The sequence below is a fragment of the Thunnus thynnus genome, chromosome 16 (genome assembly GCF_963924715.1).
Source record: "Thunnus thynnus chromosome 16, fThuThy2.1, whole genome shotgun sequence".
In the NCBI taxonomy this organism is placed as follows: domain Eukaryota; kingdom Metazoa; phylum Chordata; class Actinopteri; order Scombriformes; family Scombridae; genus Thunnus; species Thunnus thynnus.
In genome coordinates this window covers 1,372,663-1,390,179 of record NC_089532.1, presented here as the reverse complement: position 1 = coordinate 1,390,179, position 17,517 = coordinate 1,372,663, and the positions used below count along the sequence as shown (strand labels likewise).

The 17,517-nt window shown below is 42.2% G+C and overlaps 1 protein-coding gene across 2 annotated transcripts in view; it reads left to right on the top strand.

Annotated features, from left to right (window-relative positions):
- The window catches only part of scfd1 (sec1 family domain containing 1), a 39,593-nt gene that overhangs the window by 4,418 nt on the left and 17,658 nt on the right, over positions 1–17,517 (top strand). For both annotated transcript variants that reach the window (XM_067613471.1, XM_067613472.1), the window contains exons 7-16: positions 501–590; positions 2,188–2,243; positions 2,824–2,909; positions 3,071–3,170; positions 5,790–5,929; positions 6,156–6,246; positions 7,871–7,944; positions 10,185–10,266; positions 11,212–11,308; positions 11,590–11,660. In XM_067613471.1, coding sequence (XP_067469572.1) covers positions 501–590; positions 2,188–2,243; positions 2,824–2,909; positions 3,071–3,170; positions 5,790–5,929; positions 6,156–6,246; positions 7,871–7,944; positions 10,185–10,266; positions 11,212–11,308; positions 11,590–11,660 — 887 coding nt within the window. The remainder of the gene's footprint in view (positions 1–500; positions 591–2,187; positions 2,244–2,823; positions 2,910–3,070; positions 3,171–5,789; positions 5,930–6,155; positions 6,247–7,870; positions 7,945–10,184; positions 10,267–11,211; positions 11,309–11,589; positions 11,661–17,517) is intronic.

The following is a 17,517-nucleotide window of genomic DNA, read 5'->3' as shown; positions in this document are numbered from 1 at the left end:
TTCTGATTGGTCAGTTGAACCCAATGAACCAAAAACAAAAATACAACATAGTCGGTTTTTTCCATTTTGGTCCAGACCAAAGAAATGATTTCATCAAAGTGTTTGTGTCTCTGTCTTACCTGCGTGTCTCACCTGTGTGTCTCATCTGCGTGTCTCACCTCCGTGTCTCACCTGCATGTCCCACCTGTGTGTCTCACCTGCGTGTCTCACCTGCGTGTCTCACCCTCATGTCCCACCTTTGTGTCTCACCTGTGTGTCTCACCTGCGTGTCTCACCCTCATGTCTCACCCTCATGTCCCACCTGTGTGTCTCACCTGCGTGTCCCACCTTTGTGTCCCACCTGTGTGTCTCACCTGCGTGTCTTACCTGCGTGTCTCACCTGCGTGTCTCACCTGCGTGTCTCACCTGCGTGTCTCACCTTTGTGTCTCATCTGTGTGTCTCACCTGCGTGTCTTACCTTTGTGTCTCACCTGTGTCTTATCTGTGTGTCTCACCTGCAGCCATCAACAGAGGAGACATCCAGGACACAGACATGGAGGCCATCATGGACACCATCGTGGACAGTCTCTTCTGTTTCTTTGTCACTCTGGGTGAGTTTGTCTCTGTTTAAATGGTATAAATGCATTTCTACAGCGTCTGTCTGCTCTCATCCACCACTTGAAGCACTTTAAAACACAAACCAACACTCACTCACTCACTCACTCACTCACTCACTCACTCACTCACTCACTCACTCACTCACTCACTCACTCACTCACTCACTCACTCACACCGATGGCGTCATTTGGGGTTCAGCATTTAGCCCACAAACCGGGAATCAAACCAGCGACCTCCTGATCAGTGGAGCCGCTCTGATTAGATTCACAGCTTCACTGTGAGGCTGTAAATCCTGACGCAGACGCTACAGGAGCTCATCGGTTTTTTTACTAAAATGTGAGAAAATGACGTCACTTCATGAACTCTTTATTTCTCCTGAGTACGTTTGAGATGTAAATTTAGAAGTTGGAAATTTTAATGCTTACGTTTTGGAACTGTAGTACAGTAATTCGTTTTCCTTCAGGAAAAATTTAAATCCCCGACCGATAATAAAACATTTTAAGAGGAGCAGAACAGCATCCAGTAAAAGTATATGGAAAGATCTTAATCTCCTCTCTGTATAAATATGGATTAATGAGTCGTTATCCTGTGTTCCTTATGAAAAATATGTATCATTTTAAGGAAAATCCCTGATGAGTTGTAAAGAGTTGAGGGTAATCTGTCTGTGTTTTATCAGATACTTTAATAAACCTGCTTAAAGGTGCGATAGATGACCTTCATCCCCGCTAGATGTCACACCAGCAGCATCTCACACCAAAACTAACGTGCACCTCGTTTACACTGACAGCTGACGACACTCAGATATCAAAGTGTCGAACTAGGCAGAGCTGATCAAATATGGATCAATATTCTGTTACTGCGTTGATCAATTTCTGCTTCAAATGTTCTCAGAAACAGATTTTAGCAAACTCTTTGGCTGTAATTTGAGAAAGTTTGTGACGCGGCCGCCATGTTGGAAACGGATGTGGAGGACACGGAGGGACACACATGCACGCTCACATGCACGCTCACATGCACGCTCACATGCACGTGCCAGAACAGAGCGGATCAGATAACAACAACAGAGGGAGAGCGTGACTTCATTCTCTGCTCAGGACGCCGTTACTCGTCTATATCTTCACATAGCAAACAGCTGTTAACTGACATCTAGTGAGGCTGAATGTCATTTATTGAACCTTTTAATATCAATTATTGTTGAGGGAATTGACGTTAAGTTATTTTTTAGGTGTGTGTGTGTTAGCAGTGTGTGTGTGTGTGTGGTCAGATCAATAACCAATAACTAAATGATAATAATACATTCATTTCTATTAAAAAATGCCTGAAAATAGACAATAATTTAAGATCATGTGTTTCTGTTTCTGTCCACTAGATGGAAGTGTTCACTCTGATTTACAAAGTGATTTACACTCTTCTATTACAGACCATAATATTTATGACTCTTAATCAGATGGGACAAAGTCAGTGATACCAAACATGAGAGGTTGAAAGGTTTTATTTTTATTGAATTGAAGTTTTCTTCAGTGTGGTGATGATTGTATGTTTGAGACGATGAAAACTCAAAGTGTTTGTTGTGTTTTTTTTTTCGACCAGGCGCCGTGCCGATCATCCGCTGTCCCCGTGGAAACGCAGCAGAGATGGTCGCCGTGGTGAGTTCACTCTGACTCACTGAATGAATGAATGAATTAATTAGTCCAACGACGGAAAATTAACCTGCAACTCGTTTGATCATCGATTGATTGTTTAAGTCAGTTTTCAAGCAAAATGTTTCCAGCATCAGCAGTTTTTATATCTTTATCACTGAATCATTTTGGGTTTTGTTGCTGAGATGTCGGCGTCTGAGAGACCATGAAGAACATTTCTGACTATTTCCTGTCACTTTATTGACTGAAAAACTGATCGATTAATTGAGAAAATTGGCAGATTGATTGATAATGAAAATAATGGTTGGTTGCAGCTGTCAACGGATGATAATGATAATATTGATGCTGTTCAGCAGGACTGATTTATGGCAATATTAGATTTTTATATGATTTTTGCAGCATTTTTTCAGTTGATTAACCCAAAACAGACGTTCCTGTCTGCTCACATATAGATTATCATCAATTATTGCTGGTCGTGTTGCTGTTGCCACTATTACTGAACTCTGTGTGTGTGTGTGTGTGTGTGTGTGTGTGTGTGTGTGTGTGTGTGTGTGTGTGTGTGTGTGTGTGTGTGTGTGTGTTGTAGAAGTTGGATAAGAAACTCCGTGAGAACCTGCGAGACGCCAGAAACAGCCTGTTCACCGGAGACAACATGGCCGCCGGACAGTTCAGGTCTGTAACGAAGGAATCAACTGAAACAGAGAGAGCGAGATGATGGTGATGTGGGACTCCACTTCCCATGATGCAGTGCTCTGTCACATCATCACTTCAGTGTTTAATTAGACTCCTCTCTTCTTCTTCTTCTTGTTCTTCTTCTTCTCTCCTCTTTTTAGTTTTCAGAGGCCTCTGTTCGTCCTGGCAGATCGTAACGTGGACATGGCCACGCCCCTCCACCACACCTGGACCTATCAGGCGCTGATCCATGACGTCCTGGTGAGCTGTCAATCATCTGTCAAAATGATTTTCTGTAGACAGATTCTGTTCAAATATAACAGCAGTAAACCAGCTGTGAAACTATAAAAAGTCTCAATTCAGAAAATATTGAGAGACGGAATAAAACATTGTTTGTTTTGACGTTTAATGGGATTTATTGACAATAAGAAACATCAGCAGACTGATCCGAGGAGGAAGAAGAGTTCCATAAGTTAGAACTTTTAGTATTTGATGTGTAGAAGAACTTATGATCCATTGTTCCTGTCTGTCATCACTGAACACCAACATGTGTATAACGTGTGTCTCAGGGATCCCCACATACTGCTACACACACACACACACATATACACAGACACACACACACACACACACACACACACACACACACACACACGCAACTCTAACTCATGCGGAGCCAGAGTGCTGTCAGCTGGTGAGGTGCTGAGGTTAATACTGACAGCACTGGAATGTAGAGTTACATGGGTGTGTTATGTAACACATCAACACACACACACATCAACACACACACACACATCAACACACACACACACACACACACGTACTTGCTGTCAGAAAACGCCCTCAGACTGAAATTTGGCAAACGCAGCACAGAACAGTCGCTCTTAATGCGTTTTTTAGTCTCATTTTCAACCTTCAGGACTCATTTTCCTTTAAAATGTAAAAATTCAGCTGATGTGTCCAATTTATTCTATAATCTGACTGAGGCTGAATACTTTACCAGTGTTTAAGAGGTTAAAAAATCATTATTATTATTTCTTTATTATCGATTGATCTACTGAGCTTTTTTTCGATTAACTGCATCCAGAGTGACTCTTCATATGTCTTGATTTGTCCGACCAACAGTCCAAAACCTGAAGATATTCAGTTAACTGAAATAAGAAAAGTAAGAAATATGAGAACTTGTCAACAGAATCAATGTTCTAACAGAAAATAAAACAAACGTTGTGTTGTTAAAACCTGCAGCAGGAAGCCGGTCTGAGCGCTGACAGCTGTGAAGTGATCTGACGTAAACAGTATTTATGAAATTGAGAGTCGGGCAAACGCACGTAAACATCATCAGTGATTTTTCCCTCTAAACTTCTCACATGCTTTCATTTCAATAAATGTTCAAATGATCCAATATTTCAGCAACAAATCAAAGATTAGAGAAAAAGTCCAAAAACTGAAAACAGATTTGTGTATCAGAACTTTGTTTTTTCTTCTTTCCTCTCCCATTAATCATCTCACCACCCCTCAGATTTATCTGCTGACCCTTTGGAGGGGCCCGACCCCTAGGTTGGGAACCACTGGACTGTCTGTCAGTCTCTTGAAAGAAGGCAGAATGAGACCAGTCACAGCAGCACAGTTGAGAGAGAATTAGTTCTGGACGCAGGTGAAATAGCTTCACTTCATATTTAGATGTTTTTTAATGTCTTCTGGTCTTCCAGATCCACAATCCAAAAAACTCTGATCTGGTTTCTGTTGCGCGGCGGCGGTCCAGATGGCAGAGTCGGCGCTCGCTGGCTGCACACTCTCCGTCTCTCTGCTATAAACATGTCTAAACACAGCGGTCGCCACCCAGCAGGAGACCAGATCCCAGCACTAAATCTCCCCCTCCTCATCCCACTCCACGGTTCCCGCGGCAACCGCGGTATTATGATCCGCTGTGTGGAGGACCCGCGTGCGGTCGGGCCTCCGTCGTGATCCGCTGCGGTGTAGTTAGTGGTGATTTGCTGTCTGCGGTCTGGAGTTTGTCCCAGATGTCTTTAACACAGCGGAGGTCTTCAAGGGTTCCTCTGCTGCTCCTGGATCAGGTTTTATATTCATGAGGTGTCTCAGAGGCACGCTGAGAACCGTGAGGATGATGATGATGATGATGATGATGATGATGATGGGTATTTCTTCGTGGTTACAAGACTTAAAGGCTGATTTAGATCATCCGATACATGAAAAACAATTTGTATCACAGATGATGTCATCACTCGCTGTTTTATGACGAGTTATTTAACAGGTAATAAATGAAAAATATATAAAACAAGCTGCTGCTGAGGCAAGAAAACTTTATTTATAAAGCACATTTCACAGAAAATAAAATAAAAAAAAAACATTATTTATAGCGAGAACAATTAAAGTTATTAAATAAAGGAGGTTATGTCGGCCTCTGAGCATCTCTATGATGAGCATCTCTGGATGTTTTCTGTCACTTTATTGACCAAAAAACTAATCAATTAATAGAGAAAATAATTGTTGGTTGCAGCTGTAAATGGATGATAATGTTGCAGATCAATCAGCAGGACTGATTTATGGCAATATTGGATTTTTATATGATTTTTGCATTAATGTGGTGAAATGTTTTTATTCGTCAGGTATTTTTTCAGTCAATTAACTGAATAAATATGATGAAAACACCAGCGTGAGGATAATAAAATAACAATAATTTAAACAAATTAAAAAATGAAACTATGTAGACACAGATCACAGCACCTGGACAATTAATGGAAGATATAATAAAAACGTGTGTTTTGTGTGTGTGTGTGTGTGTGTGTGTGTGTGTGTGTGTGTGTGTGTGTGTGTGTGTGTGTGTGTGTGTGTGTGTGTGTGTGTGTGTGTGTCCACCAGGACTTCCATCTGAACAGGGTGCTGATGGAGGAGGGCGCGGGGGCGGATCCGTCTCCCGCCGGCGCCAGACCAAAGAAGAAGACGAGGAAGAGCTACGACCTGACCGCCGCCGACAAGTTCTGGCAGAAACATAAGGGCAGGTCAGGAAAACGACATCATCGCTCTCATTCAGAGCTGAAACAATAAGCCACAATATTACACATCACAGATTAACATCCTCTATCTGTTGACCCTCTATAAAAGCTTTTACTGGGAATAAATGGGAGCAACAGAGGAGGGATCTCTCTACCAGGAAATACACGTTGTGTTGAGATTCACTGATTTAGATGTGGAGTTTGCAGGTTTGTGATGGTTTGTGTGTCTCAGTCCTTTCCCAGAGGTGGCGGAGTCGGTTCAGGAGGAGCTGGACACGTACAGAGCTCAGGAGGACGAAGTCAAACGTCTGAAGAGCATCATGGTGAGAGGCAAACGCATCACAGCACCATGTGATGCTACTTTACACGTTCCAGAGGGAAATATTGTACTTTCTACTCCACTACATTTATTTGACAGCTTTAGTTACTTTTCAGATGAAGATTTGACACAATGGATAATATAACAAGCTTTTAAAATACAACACATTGTTAAAGATGAAACCAGTGGTTTCCAACCTTTTTTGGCTTTTTTGACGTCTTTACAAAAAGCAGTGTGTAGTCGGGGTCACATTTCACATGTCTATGAGTTCAATCAATCAATCAATCAATCATTTTTTATTTATATAGCGCCATATCACAACAGAAGTCATCTCAAGGCACTTTTCACATAGAGCAGGTCAAGACCGTACTCTTTAATATACAGAGACCCAACAATTCCCCCCATGAGCAGCACTTAGTGACAGCGGTAAGGAAAAACTCCCCTTTAACGGGTAGAAACCTCAAGCAGACCCCGGCTCTTGGTGGGCGGCCATCTGCTTTGACCGGTTGGGTTGAGAGAGAGAGAGAGAGAGGGAAAGGGAAAGGGGGAGGGGGGACAGAAGAAAAACAATGACAACAACAACAACAACAAGCACAAGCAGCAACAGCCAGGGAAGGATGCCATCAGGACTGTGAAGGACCGCGAAGGTTCGGCCCGGGACTCAGGTTTTTCCTGTGAGATGAGAAAGCACAAAAAACTCCGGGGAAGAAGCAAAGTTAGTGACATGCATTGATGTCACATGAATGCATACAGATGGAGAGGAGGAGGAGGAGAGAGGAGCTCAGTGCATCATGGGAAGTCCCCCAGCAGTCCAGGCCTATAGCAGCATCACTAAGGGCTGATCCAAGGCGAGCCTGGTCGGCCCTAACTATAAGCTTTATCAAAAAGGAAAGTTTTAAGCCTACTCTTAAACATAGAGAGGGTGTCTGCACCCCGGACTGAATCCGGTAGATGGTTCCATAGAAGAGGAGCCTGATAGCTGAAGGCTCAGCCTCCCATTCTACTTTTAAAGACTGTAGGGACCACCAGTAAGCCTGCATACTGGGAGCGCAGTGTTCTAGTGGGATAATACGGTATTATGAGCTCTTCAAGATATGATGGTGTCTGACCATTAAGGGCTTTGTAAGTTAGGAATTGTAGGAGTTGTTAACAGCTCCACCAAATAGTGATTTTTCCCTCTAAACTTCTCACATGCTTTCATTTCAATAAATGTTCAAATGATCCAATATTTCAGCAAAAATCAAAGATTAGAGAAAAAGTCCAGAAACTGAAAACAGATTTGTGTATCAGAACTTCAGCATCTCATTTGCACTTAGCAAGAAAGATTTGCTGAACATGTGTTTGGTGGCTCGACCTGCTCGTCGAAGTAAAACTTTAAAAGTCCCTAAACCTGAATCTGATTAAGGTCATTGTGGTTTTTCAAAGTTTTACTAAAATTACGAGTCTTTAATATAACGTCTAAAATCTGTGAGACGTGTGAGTCACCAGCAGGGTGAAAGATGAAGAAGACATGTGCAGCAGGAGGGTTTTATTTACAGCACTGGTCAAAGTGTTTTGATTCCCGACGCTGATGAGAAAGATTGAATCCGTTAAGTGTTTCTTCTAATTGTTGTTGTGTTTGTGTGCAGGGTTTAGAGGGAGAAGATGAAGGAGCCATCAGCATGTTGTCAGACAACACAGCCAAGCTCACGTCTGCTGTCAGGTACCGAACACAGTCACCACTCATCCGACACTTTACACAGAAGAAGAGTCTTGATTGATTACCTTCTTAATCTTATGGGTTTTTGTTGTTGTATATGTTTTACCAGAAGATGCATGTGTTGTAAAATATTTGTGTGTTGTTTCCTCAGGCGGGATGAGCCAGACGTTTGGCATGACATAAAAAATATAACTTAACTTTTATGTGTCATACATGACAGTAAACTGAATATCTGTTTGATTTTTGACTGTTGATCCTACAAATATAAACATTTGAAGACGTCACTTTGGGCTTTAAACTCTAGACAAAACGATTAATCAAGAAAATAATCCGCTAATTAATCCATTAATGATGGAAATAATTCTTAGTTTCATCCCTAGTTTTAATAATAAGGATCATTATTAAATTGTTTGCTTTAGCCAATTAAAGATGAATATATTGTACATCACAGTTTATGGCCTTTAATCTGGTTAAATGCTGCATTTAAGGATCCTAAAAGGTTTATTTTTGTCAGGAAACTAACAAATTGAAAACAAACTTGTTTTTGTATTCTGAGGAGGAAATCGTGTTTCTACGGTAGCAAATAATAAGAAAAAATGTTAATATTTAACAGAAGAAGAGGAGTAAACACTGTAAACAAGCGATAAGCATCAGAACATGTTGTGTTGAAATAAAGTTACTCTCCTGGTTCGCTGTTATTTAGCTTCCTAATTAAATTCAGTAATAACAGAGTTAACTGAGTCAGTACGCAGCGAGCAGGTCAGACCGAGGACCCGTTGATATTAAGGGGGGCGTAGTTCCTTCCTGAAGTCCACCATCGGCTCCTTTGCCTTTGCTGGCGTTGAGGAGAAAGGTTGTTGTCCTGTAGGTCTTCTCATCGTTATCTGTGATCAGACCCAACACAGCTGCGTCGTCAGCAAACGTGACAAAACTTGTACAGCAGGGGGCTCAACACGCAGCCCTGGGGTACTCCTCCGGCGTTAAGGACGAGGGTAGAAGAGGTGTGTTCACCTACCGTCACCACCGCAGGTCTGAAGGATCCACATGCACAGTGAAGATGTTTAATCCAAGTCCTTGAGCTTCCTGATGAGTCTGTGGTCGATGAACAGTAATCTCACATGGTTCCCTTTCCTGTCCAGGTGAGATAGGGTGGTGTGGCGTCTTCCGTTGATTGGTCGGGACGGTAGGTGAACTGTAGTGGATCCAGTGTGCTGGGCAGTGAGGAGCAGATGTAATCCTTGACCAGCTGTTCAAAGCACTTCATCACCTGCATATGACAGACTGAGCCAGGTTGGGACTGGTTGTAATCTGTCATTTCCTTCCCGTTGTCCCTTTTTGCCTCCTTTACTGCTCTTCTTACATTGCAGGCTGCTACTTTATAACTATCCATGTTTCCGGGCTGCAGTGTGTGTTTGTGGCATCCTGATGGTTCTGGTAAACCGTATAAACCATCGTTGCTGGTTGTGGAATGATTCAACTGTAGTTTTTGGGTTCAGTTTCCTCTCTGTAGCTGTTTCTGAATGACATGTAGAAGAGATCTAGAGTGTTTATTCTCTGTGTGGTGCAGTCAGTATGTTGATGGAAGGTTAGCATGATAGACAGCGACACTGAGCGCAGCATCAGGATCACTCATCAGCTTCTGGACTCGCCTGCAGTGGGATGTCGACCGCTGTGATAATGACTGATGTAACTGAGTGCGTTTCTGCATTTGATTGACAGTAACCCCCCCGGTAGGTGAGCAGGAACGGGATAACGTCCTTATTCACCATAAATCACACGTCTCCTCCTCTTTCTTGCCAGTCCTCTGCTCTGTTAGATCGGTCTACAGAAGAAGAGTCACCTGGTTGAAAGTCTCTGTCCGGTATTCCGGGATTTAGCCAAGTTTCGGTGAAACAAAGGACATCACGGTTCCTGATATCCCGTTGGATGAACTGGAGAGGACAGATGAGTCCTGAGCCAGGGAACATCTGACTGGATCTCTGATGATGATCTGGCTCTATTAAAACACTGTTGTTTTTTTATTAATCTGTAACCATGAAACAGAGGAACTGACCTCCCGACCCGACAACCTGTTCACTGCGTCAAGGAGTCAGTTTATAAATGGGATTGACAGGGATGTAATTATCATCTGTTTCCACTAATTAAAACATGTGATACTCCTGTGTAGTAGTGAATACGCAGCAGATTGAGGTGGTTTTTTTACATCTTGTATTGTTTTGTGTGTGTGTGTGTGTGTGTTGCAGCTCTTTGCCGGAGCTGCTGGAGAAGAAAAGACTGATCGACCTGCACACCAACGTGGCCACAGCCGTACTCGACCACATCAAGGTAAACAGAGTCTGAACTCAAGACACTCGGATCGTTTCTTTGTGCTCGTGATACTATGGAAGTGAATCAGAGTACAATGAAACACTTTAGTTGATGTGATCAGTTCTAGTTGTGTTCTCAAGGTTTCATTTTATTTCAGATACTTTTGTTTTTAGTTGTAAATAAACTAGACTGTAATTTAACAGCAGAAGATCTTAGATCTTTACTACTGGAGGACTAAAGATGTAGTTTGTTCTAAAAGATGCTGCCAGAGGAGAAGTCGTGTTTTTATATAAATCAGAAGGGTTTTCCCTCCGTACGGTGGCCGTTTTAGGACATTTTAGACTCAGCTGTAGTTTGAGCTTAAAGACAGAAATCACTCCGTCCTTCACTTGTTCACTGTTTTCTATACAATAAACACTTAAACACAGTTTATTCTGTCCGATGCAATAAAATGAGACTTTTTGTGTCATAACTGACCGGTACAGAGCAACAGAGCCCAGGAGGTGTCATGAAGGAAGAAAACTAATTTATGCAGTATTTAATAATTACTGTTTACAAATGAATAATTGTCAAATTAGTAATGTAATTCAAATAAAAGGTTAATGATGCCTCCACACACACAGGACAACGTCTGAACATCTGGTTTATTTCTACATTCCAGCTGTGAGATTGGTCCATAAATAGAATATAATACATTTATGATACAAAATATCTTTCATATAAGTTGAATTTAGCTTTTTTCACTTTACTCTTGTTGTTGTTGTCACTGAACAAGATGAATGTTGACTGTTTGTAAGATTTTGTAAAGTCAAAATATGCTAATAAATGCTAACGTTAATGTTAAAGTGACAGTGTTAATATGCTAGCATGCGTGATGATTAGTATAAACAGGACATGTAGTGAGGTTTAGTATTAGTTTTAAACACATGTTTGGTTCTAACTTGATGCTGTTTGTTCCTTCAGAGTCGTAAACTGGACGTTTACTTTGAGTATGAAGAGAAACTGATGAGCAAGTCGACTTTAGACAAATCACTGCTGGACATCATCAGTGACCCCGATGGTACAAACACACACATACATATATATTATATATGTGTCTGCTATACGTAGGGCTGCAACATCTTCTGTTTGGTCTATAAAAGCTTTCCTAGAACCCAAACTGGTGACATCAAATGTCTTCATCTGTTTAAAACTCAAATATATTCAGTTTATTATAATGCAAGACAAGGAAAAGCAGAAAACTCTGATATTTAAGGACCTGGAACCATCAAATGTTTGGACTAATGGATTTATTGACTAAGCTGAGGTCTGAAACTGTGTGTAAATGTTTGTGTTTCTCAGCTGGGACCCCAGAAGACAAAATGAGACTGTTCCTCATCTATTACATCACTGCTCAGCAGGCTCCTTCAGAGGTAAGACGCCGACCGACTCACTGTCGGCCTCGGTCATGTAAACGACAGGTCTGGTCTCTGTAGTCGGGGAAGGAGATTTCTCCTGGAGAACGTTGATTTCCCTGTTATGTGTACACGTCACCGGGTTTCTAATCAGCATTTTTAAAGTACACACGTGCATTAATGCATCCCCAGTTCGCTGCCGGCCAGAGATTTATGTTGCATCTAATTCTGCGTCTCTTTCACCCTCATTTCCTGTCATCTCTCAACTCTCACTACTGCTGTCAGCTCACCTCTCTTGCTTTTAATTTCTCCAGCTGAACTTTGGAGGTAATGTAGCACCAAAGGATCCAAACGTACCAACAACATGGAGCACATTAAAAATATAAATATGTACTGTAGAGTCTCAGAGGGCTTCTTTTATCAACAGCAAGTCTTGAAAAATAAAATAATGTAGAAAAATCTGTTCCCTTTATATAACGCATTTCATGCCACATTCAAAATATTCAGTAAAAGGTTTGCAGAATGTTTTTGATATTGTGCAATCTGCAAATAGCAAATAATCTGTCAACAAAGTGTAACTAATAATAACCATGAGTGAAGTCTGGCTGTTTGAGAAAACAGCTTCAAATATTTTCCATGTCAAACAAAGTATTTTCACTTCCAATCCGCTCCGGTGCGACTCTGCCGTCGCCAGAAACTCACCAAAATCACAGTTTTTCCAAACTGCTGCTCTGATGGAAGCAGACGGGCTGTCGTCAGGATTGTGTTGTTATTCCTGTCGTCATATTTGATTCAGAGCATCGTGAACTCCGTCAAACCGCCCCCCCCCACCCCCCAATCCCCCCGCAGCGGGTTAACCACAACCGTCACCACTTGGCTCTGAGGCCGCAGTTCTTCTCTTAAAGTTTAGCCACATCAGTGCAGAAGGAGCCGCAGGAGAAGTACAGCAAGAACACAAACAAAACACCACTGAAGAAGAGATCAGCCCACAGCAAAGAGGAAAAAAAATCATTGTTGGTTTGAGTTCACTTTGTTCACAGTAGGGTCACTCTAAAAACGTTCAGCTGCTGTAGTAAATATACACTATAGAGTCAAAAGTATGTGGACGACCCTGTTTACATACTGTAGTGTGCTTTATGTCGGGGTCTGTGAAGGGGAATGACCTCAACGTATTCTGCTTTTTGTGGTTTTCTGTTATTTATATCCTGTTATATAATGTCAGATGTTAAAAGTTCCAAAACTTGAGGTGAACGTATGTAGAAACGCTGCCTGCAAGTCAAAACTCAGGGCATCAACCTGCTCTGAGCGCTTCGTTTGTGACATTTTTTCTACCTTGCAGACAAGCTGACATCAGCTCATTGCTCATCTCCATAAATGGCCGTCAGTTCTGTAGCCTTGGTTGCTAAGGTGGTTGCTAAGGTGTTTCCATGTGTTGTTCAGCTCCAACATGTACGGATGGATCTGAGACGTTGACATTTGGAGTAAAGAAGGAGAAGAAGAAGTGAAATCCTGCTACTATAGTTTGTTTACGTAGCCTCCGGAGCCGGAGGAAGCTTCCTGAAGCTGACCAATCAGAACAGAGTGGGCTCATCAGGAGGCGGGGCCTTAAAGAGACAGAGCTAAAACGGCCTGTTTCAGACAGAGGCTGAACTGAGGGGCTGCATAAAGGACCAGTAGAAGATAAATAAGGAGTTTTTATTCCAGTAGAGTCCCAGAATATAAATATAGAGCTGGAAATGTGTTGTTTAACCTGCCAGTATGCTTCATCAGAGCTGCTCTAATGGAAAGCTTTTAATGTAAAACAGTAGCAGCAGGAAGTGTTACGTTAAGTAACGTAACTGTAACCTGTCGTGGATTAAGAAGATAATTAAATTCTGATTGGTGCAAATTACCAAATTACATTTTAATCCAAACACCACAATTGGAAATGATGAGTTGCCGACCGCTGATAATATATAGAGATTTATTTCACATTTAAAAACAAATGTGCTTCACAGAGACATAGATCAAAACAAACTGAATAAAAGTGTTGACAAGAATAAATAAAACTTGGATAAAATCTTGAAACTTTCTTGAACTTTGTGGACATTTAGGAAACTTTCCTCGGGGGTGCATTGAAGCGTGGTCATGCATCCAATATTTTAAAATGACTTGGTGAAAAGTTTCTTGTTGTCAAGCTTCTGTCAGTAAATCAAACCAAAGGGACAAACATGGATGTTGTGATACACATGATGCTAATGGAAGTCATAAGTGATCCTTAGAAAAGGGGTGAAAAACGGGACATTGTGATGGATCATCTCTCTGCAGGGAGAACCCATCAAGTCACTGAAAACAACTCAAACCTTGAACTGTGACATGCATTCCCGAGCCTTATAGTCACAACCCTGATGTGAGTATTGAGTATTTTAAGAGATGAATAAGAAGCTGTGTGCGAGCGGGGATGACTCAGCGGTGAAACGGTGACGTGAGGGTTTGTGGTTTAATTTGTTGTCCCGTTGTGGTTCAGCTCTGTCAAAAATAAAACCTCACTCTGAAAAGGGAGAAATGACTCTGGAGCATCTTGAACCCTCTGAGATCGTCCTGCGGTTCACTGTTTACGTTCAGGAACAAAATAAGGACACAGGAAAGGACGAGGAAATTAAAACCACAGCAGGATAATGCTCCTCATTCTCCTCTGGAGTTAAGAGATGGAGCAGCTTTCCAGCTTTTTCTGAACCAAACAGACCTTTAACAGCGTCACCTTCAGGGATAAAGGTCAGCGAGTGGCGTCTGTGCTGCATTTTTATTCACATTTTTGTGTTTTTGTTATGTTGTCATGATATGATGAGGACAACATAAGTTCAAGGGCAAGTTATGTTCTTTTGTGCTGTAATTTCTAAACACAAAAATAGAGTTAGACAAGAATTTACCGGATCACCAAAGTTATTATAATTATCCTCTTGAGAACATGAATATTTGTACCAAATTTCATGCCAATCCATCCGATTTTTGTTGAGATATTTCACTGAAGATGTAAAATGTCAACCTCATGGTGGCGCTAGAGGGAAAGTCAGAGGATCACCAAAGTCAGCAGGAATTATCATCCGGGAACCATGAATGTCTACCAACGTTTGTGCCAATCAGTCACGCAGTCAAAACTTTGACTCGCTGGTGGCGCTAGAGGGAAAGTCAGTCATCCTCTGGGGAACATGAATATTGGTACCAGTTTATCCAATATTTCAATAGTCCATTGGTCAAAATGTTTAATTCCAAAGCAAAGCTGCCAACCCGTTGGTGGTGCTAGAAGAAATGTCAGATGTTCATCCTCTGGGGAACATGAATATTGGCACTAAATTCAGTGTTTCCCCAATAATTGTTCCCCCCGCCAGGCCAAGAAAATATTTTTTAATCCCAAAATAACACTAAATATCCATTCATTCGGAAATAGCATTGAGAGCTTCTGTGCAGCTGTTCTGAAACCTGAGTCCACCTGTCTGTCGTTGCCCGGGAGCCTCATGGTAGCGTAGCTCCTTTAAGGTAGTGGTTCATGTCAAGGACCCCTAAACTGACAAACTGATGGAATTATAGTGAAACTAAATTATCCTCCTCTTTGCTGGGGACCCCCTGGAATCCCCTCAAGGACCCCTGGGGGTCCCCGGATCACGCTTTGAGAACCGCTGCTTTAAGGTAGAGGGCAGCGTGTAATGTGTGTGCACAGCGAGCGAGTGTCAGTAAAGTGATGGTGAATGTTAGCGGAGCAAGAAAAGATTGACAGGAAGTCGTCAGTCTGGCAGTAAATGTTCAGCACAGACGGCAGTGTGTAAGTTAATAAATGCTGCAGCTTCTCTAGACAAAGAAAAGTCTCGTCTGTTGTTCCCCAACTGCTGGAAAAGTGAAGGGCGTTAGCTCCGAAGTTAGCGACAATGGGTTAGCCTAACCTGACCACACTCACTTAAGGTGGACTGACCTTGTAGGTGGACCAGCTATTCTTATTTTAGTGTCAATCTCAGCTGCTCCTTAACAGAGAAATGTTTGGCTGCTGAGTCTCTCCCAAGTGTTGCTCAGTGCTTCCCCCCTTCACTCCCCCCATAATGGACCAAGTAACGGCGTTTTCAAACCTATAGTTTGTTTGATCCGAATCGGTGGATCGGTTGGTAAACTTGGTGCATTTTCCTCTTGGTTCGGTTTCTTTACTCACAGAGAAAAATCCAAGAGAACCAAAGTGCATCACTAAAGGCCAGGTGAGAACATTCTCTCCTGTCATTCACGCTAATCAAGGTCAGACCTCTCCAGCTAGCTGCCAGCAGCTGTTGATTTCACCTAACCACATCCCAGCATGCAACACGCTCCTGGCTACTGAAGCCGTTTAGCTCAAACGTGCAGCCTTGTAGTTGGTCGGATGGAGGTCGGATCATGTTCCCACCACAAACAATCACTCAGGAATCTGTTTATGACCGGATCAAAACCACTTCCTTTAGAGGAGGTGGTCCTCTAAAGGAAATAATTGTGGTTGTTTTGGTCCAAGTGCGATGATGCTGCGTTCAGATCTGCACAGATGAAATATACCGAGGAGGAAAACCAACCAGAGTCCTGTTCAACCGGACTGAACTACGCAGGAAAACACCCTGAGACTAGAGGAACAAGTCTGTGTTTCATTGCTTATTGGTTTAGCTTTTCATTTGTAAGAAAAATCAGTTTCTCCATTGAAAAGTTACATAGTCTCACTTTAAACCTGCAGTGTGGAACTTTTACATATAAACGAACGTTACATTCAAATGAGTTCACATAATGCTGATTAAGCTTTTCACCGCCAGATAAATTTCTGTATTTCACAGTTTACAGAGGTTTTAAATCTCATATCAGGGGCGACAGTCCTGCGCTGGCCGTGTGGCCGTTAATCCTGCGGCTCCTCTACACTTTCCAAATGTCATCGGAACCAAATGGATCAAATTCTGATAATGAAACGAGTCATTTCGTGGGGGTTGTGTGACTCTCAAAACAATTTATCCACCGTTTTACAGCCACAACAGTAGGTTAAAGGCAATCTGACAAATGCCAATGAGCCGGCGGCCGTCAAAAAATCTGCTTCTGAGCCGGTGGACCGTCTAAACATCTCTGTTTTTACAGGTCGTCTCTGTGTGCTGCTGCATGTCTGTATCAGGCCGTATTAAGACCAAATCAGGCTTTGTGGCGCACCGCACTCAACCACAGCTGCTCTCTCTCTCTCTTTTTTGAAAAGAGCCGGGAAGCCGACAGCAAGGTCCAACTTTACTTTTAAAGTTATCAAACAAAGAGAAACGTCCTCCAGCCGAGCGCCCGCCTTTACTCTCACTGCCACAAGGGGGAGACAGAAGTCTCGTACTCCATCTTTAACAAATCATCTTTGTTAAAGTCACGTTGCAAGACTTTTTTTACTTTGTTGTATTTAAAGTCATCAGATTTGTCTCTTGAGTCCGATTCAAGTCACAGAAAGTAATTGTTTTTCCTTGTTTTCTACAACCAAGGAGACCTGTGGAAGTCTTTAGAGTTTTGAGTCACCCTTGATAAATTTTGAATTGCATGTAGGCGTCTTCTCCATGTTTTAAATTTATAAACTCAGCTAAAGCCAAGCTCAAGCACAGTTATAGCACTGAAGACCTGTGAAGCATTAGGCCGGTGGTTTCATCTGTGGGTGTAGAGAGACTCTTCAGTTGTGGGATTGGCAATAATTCCTCTTGAGATTTCTGTTCATCTGAACATCTTACTCAAAACAAAAGTTCACTTTACGTCCCAGATGACGGTCCTCCAGTTCTTCCCATCGCCTCGGCCAGGCGTCCTCACCGACTCTCAAAGTGAAACAGCACAGGGGATGCTTACATCACCGACCGCGGGTTGGCAAACAGTAGAAATGGTTTAG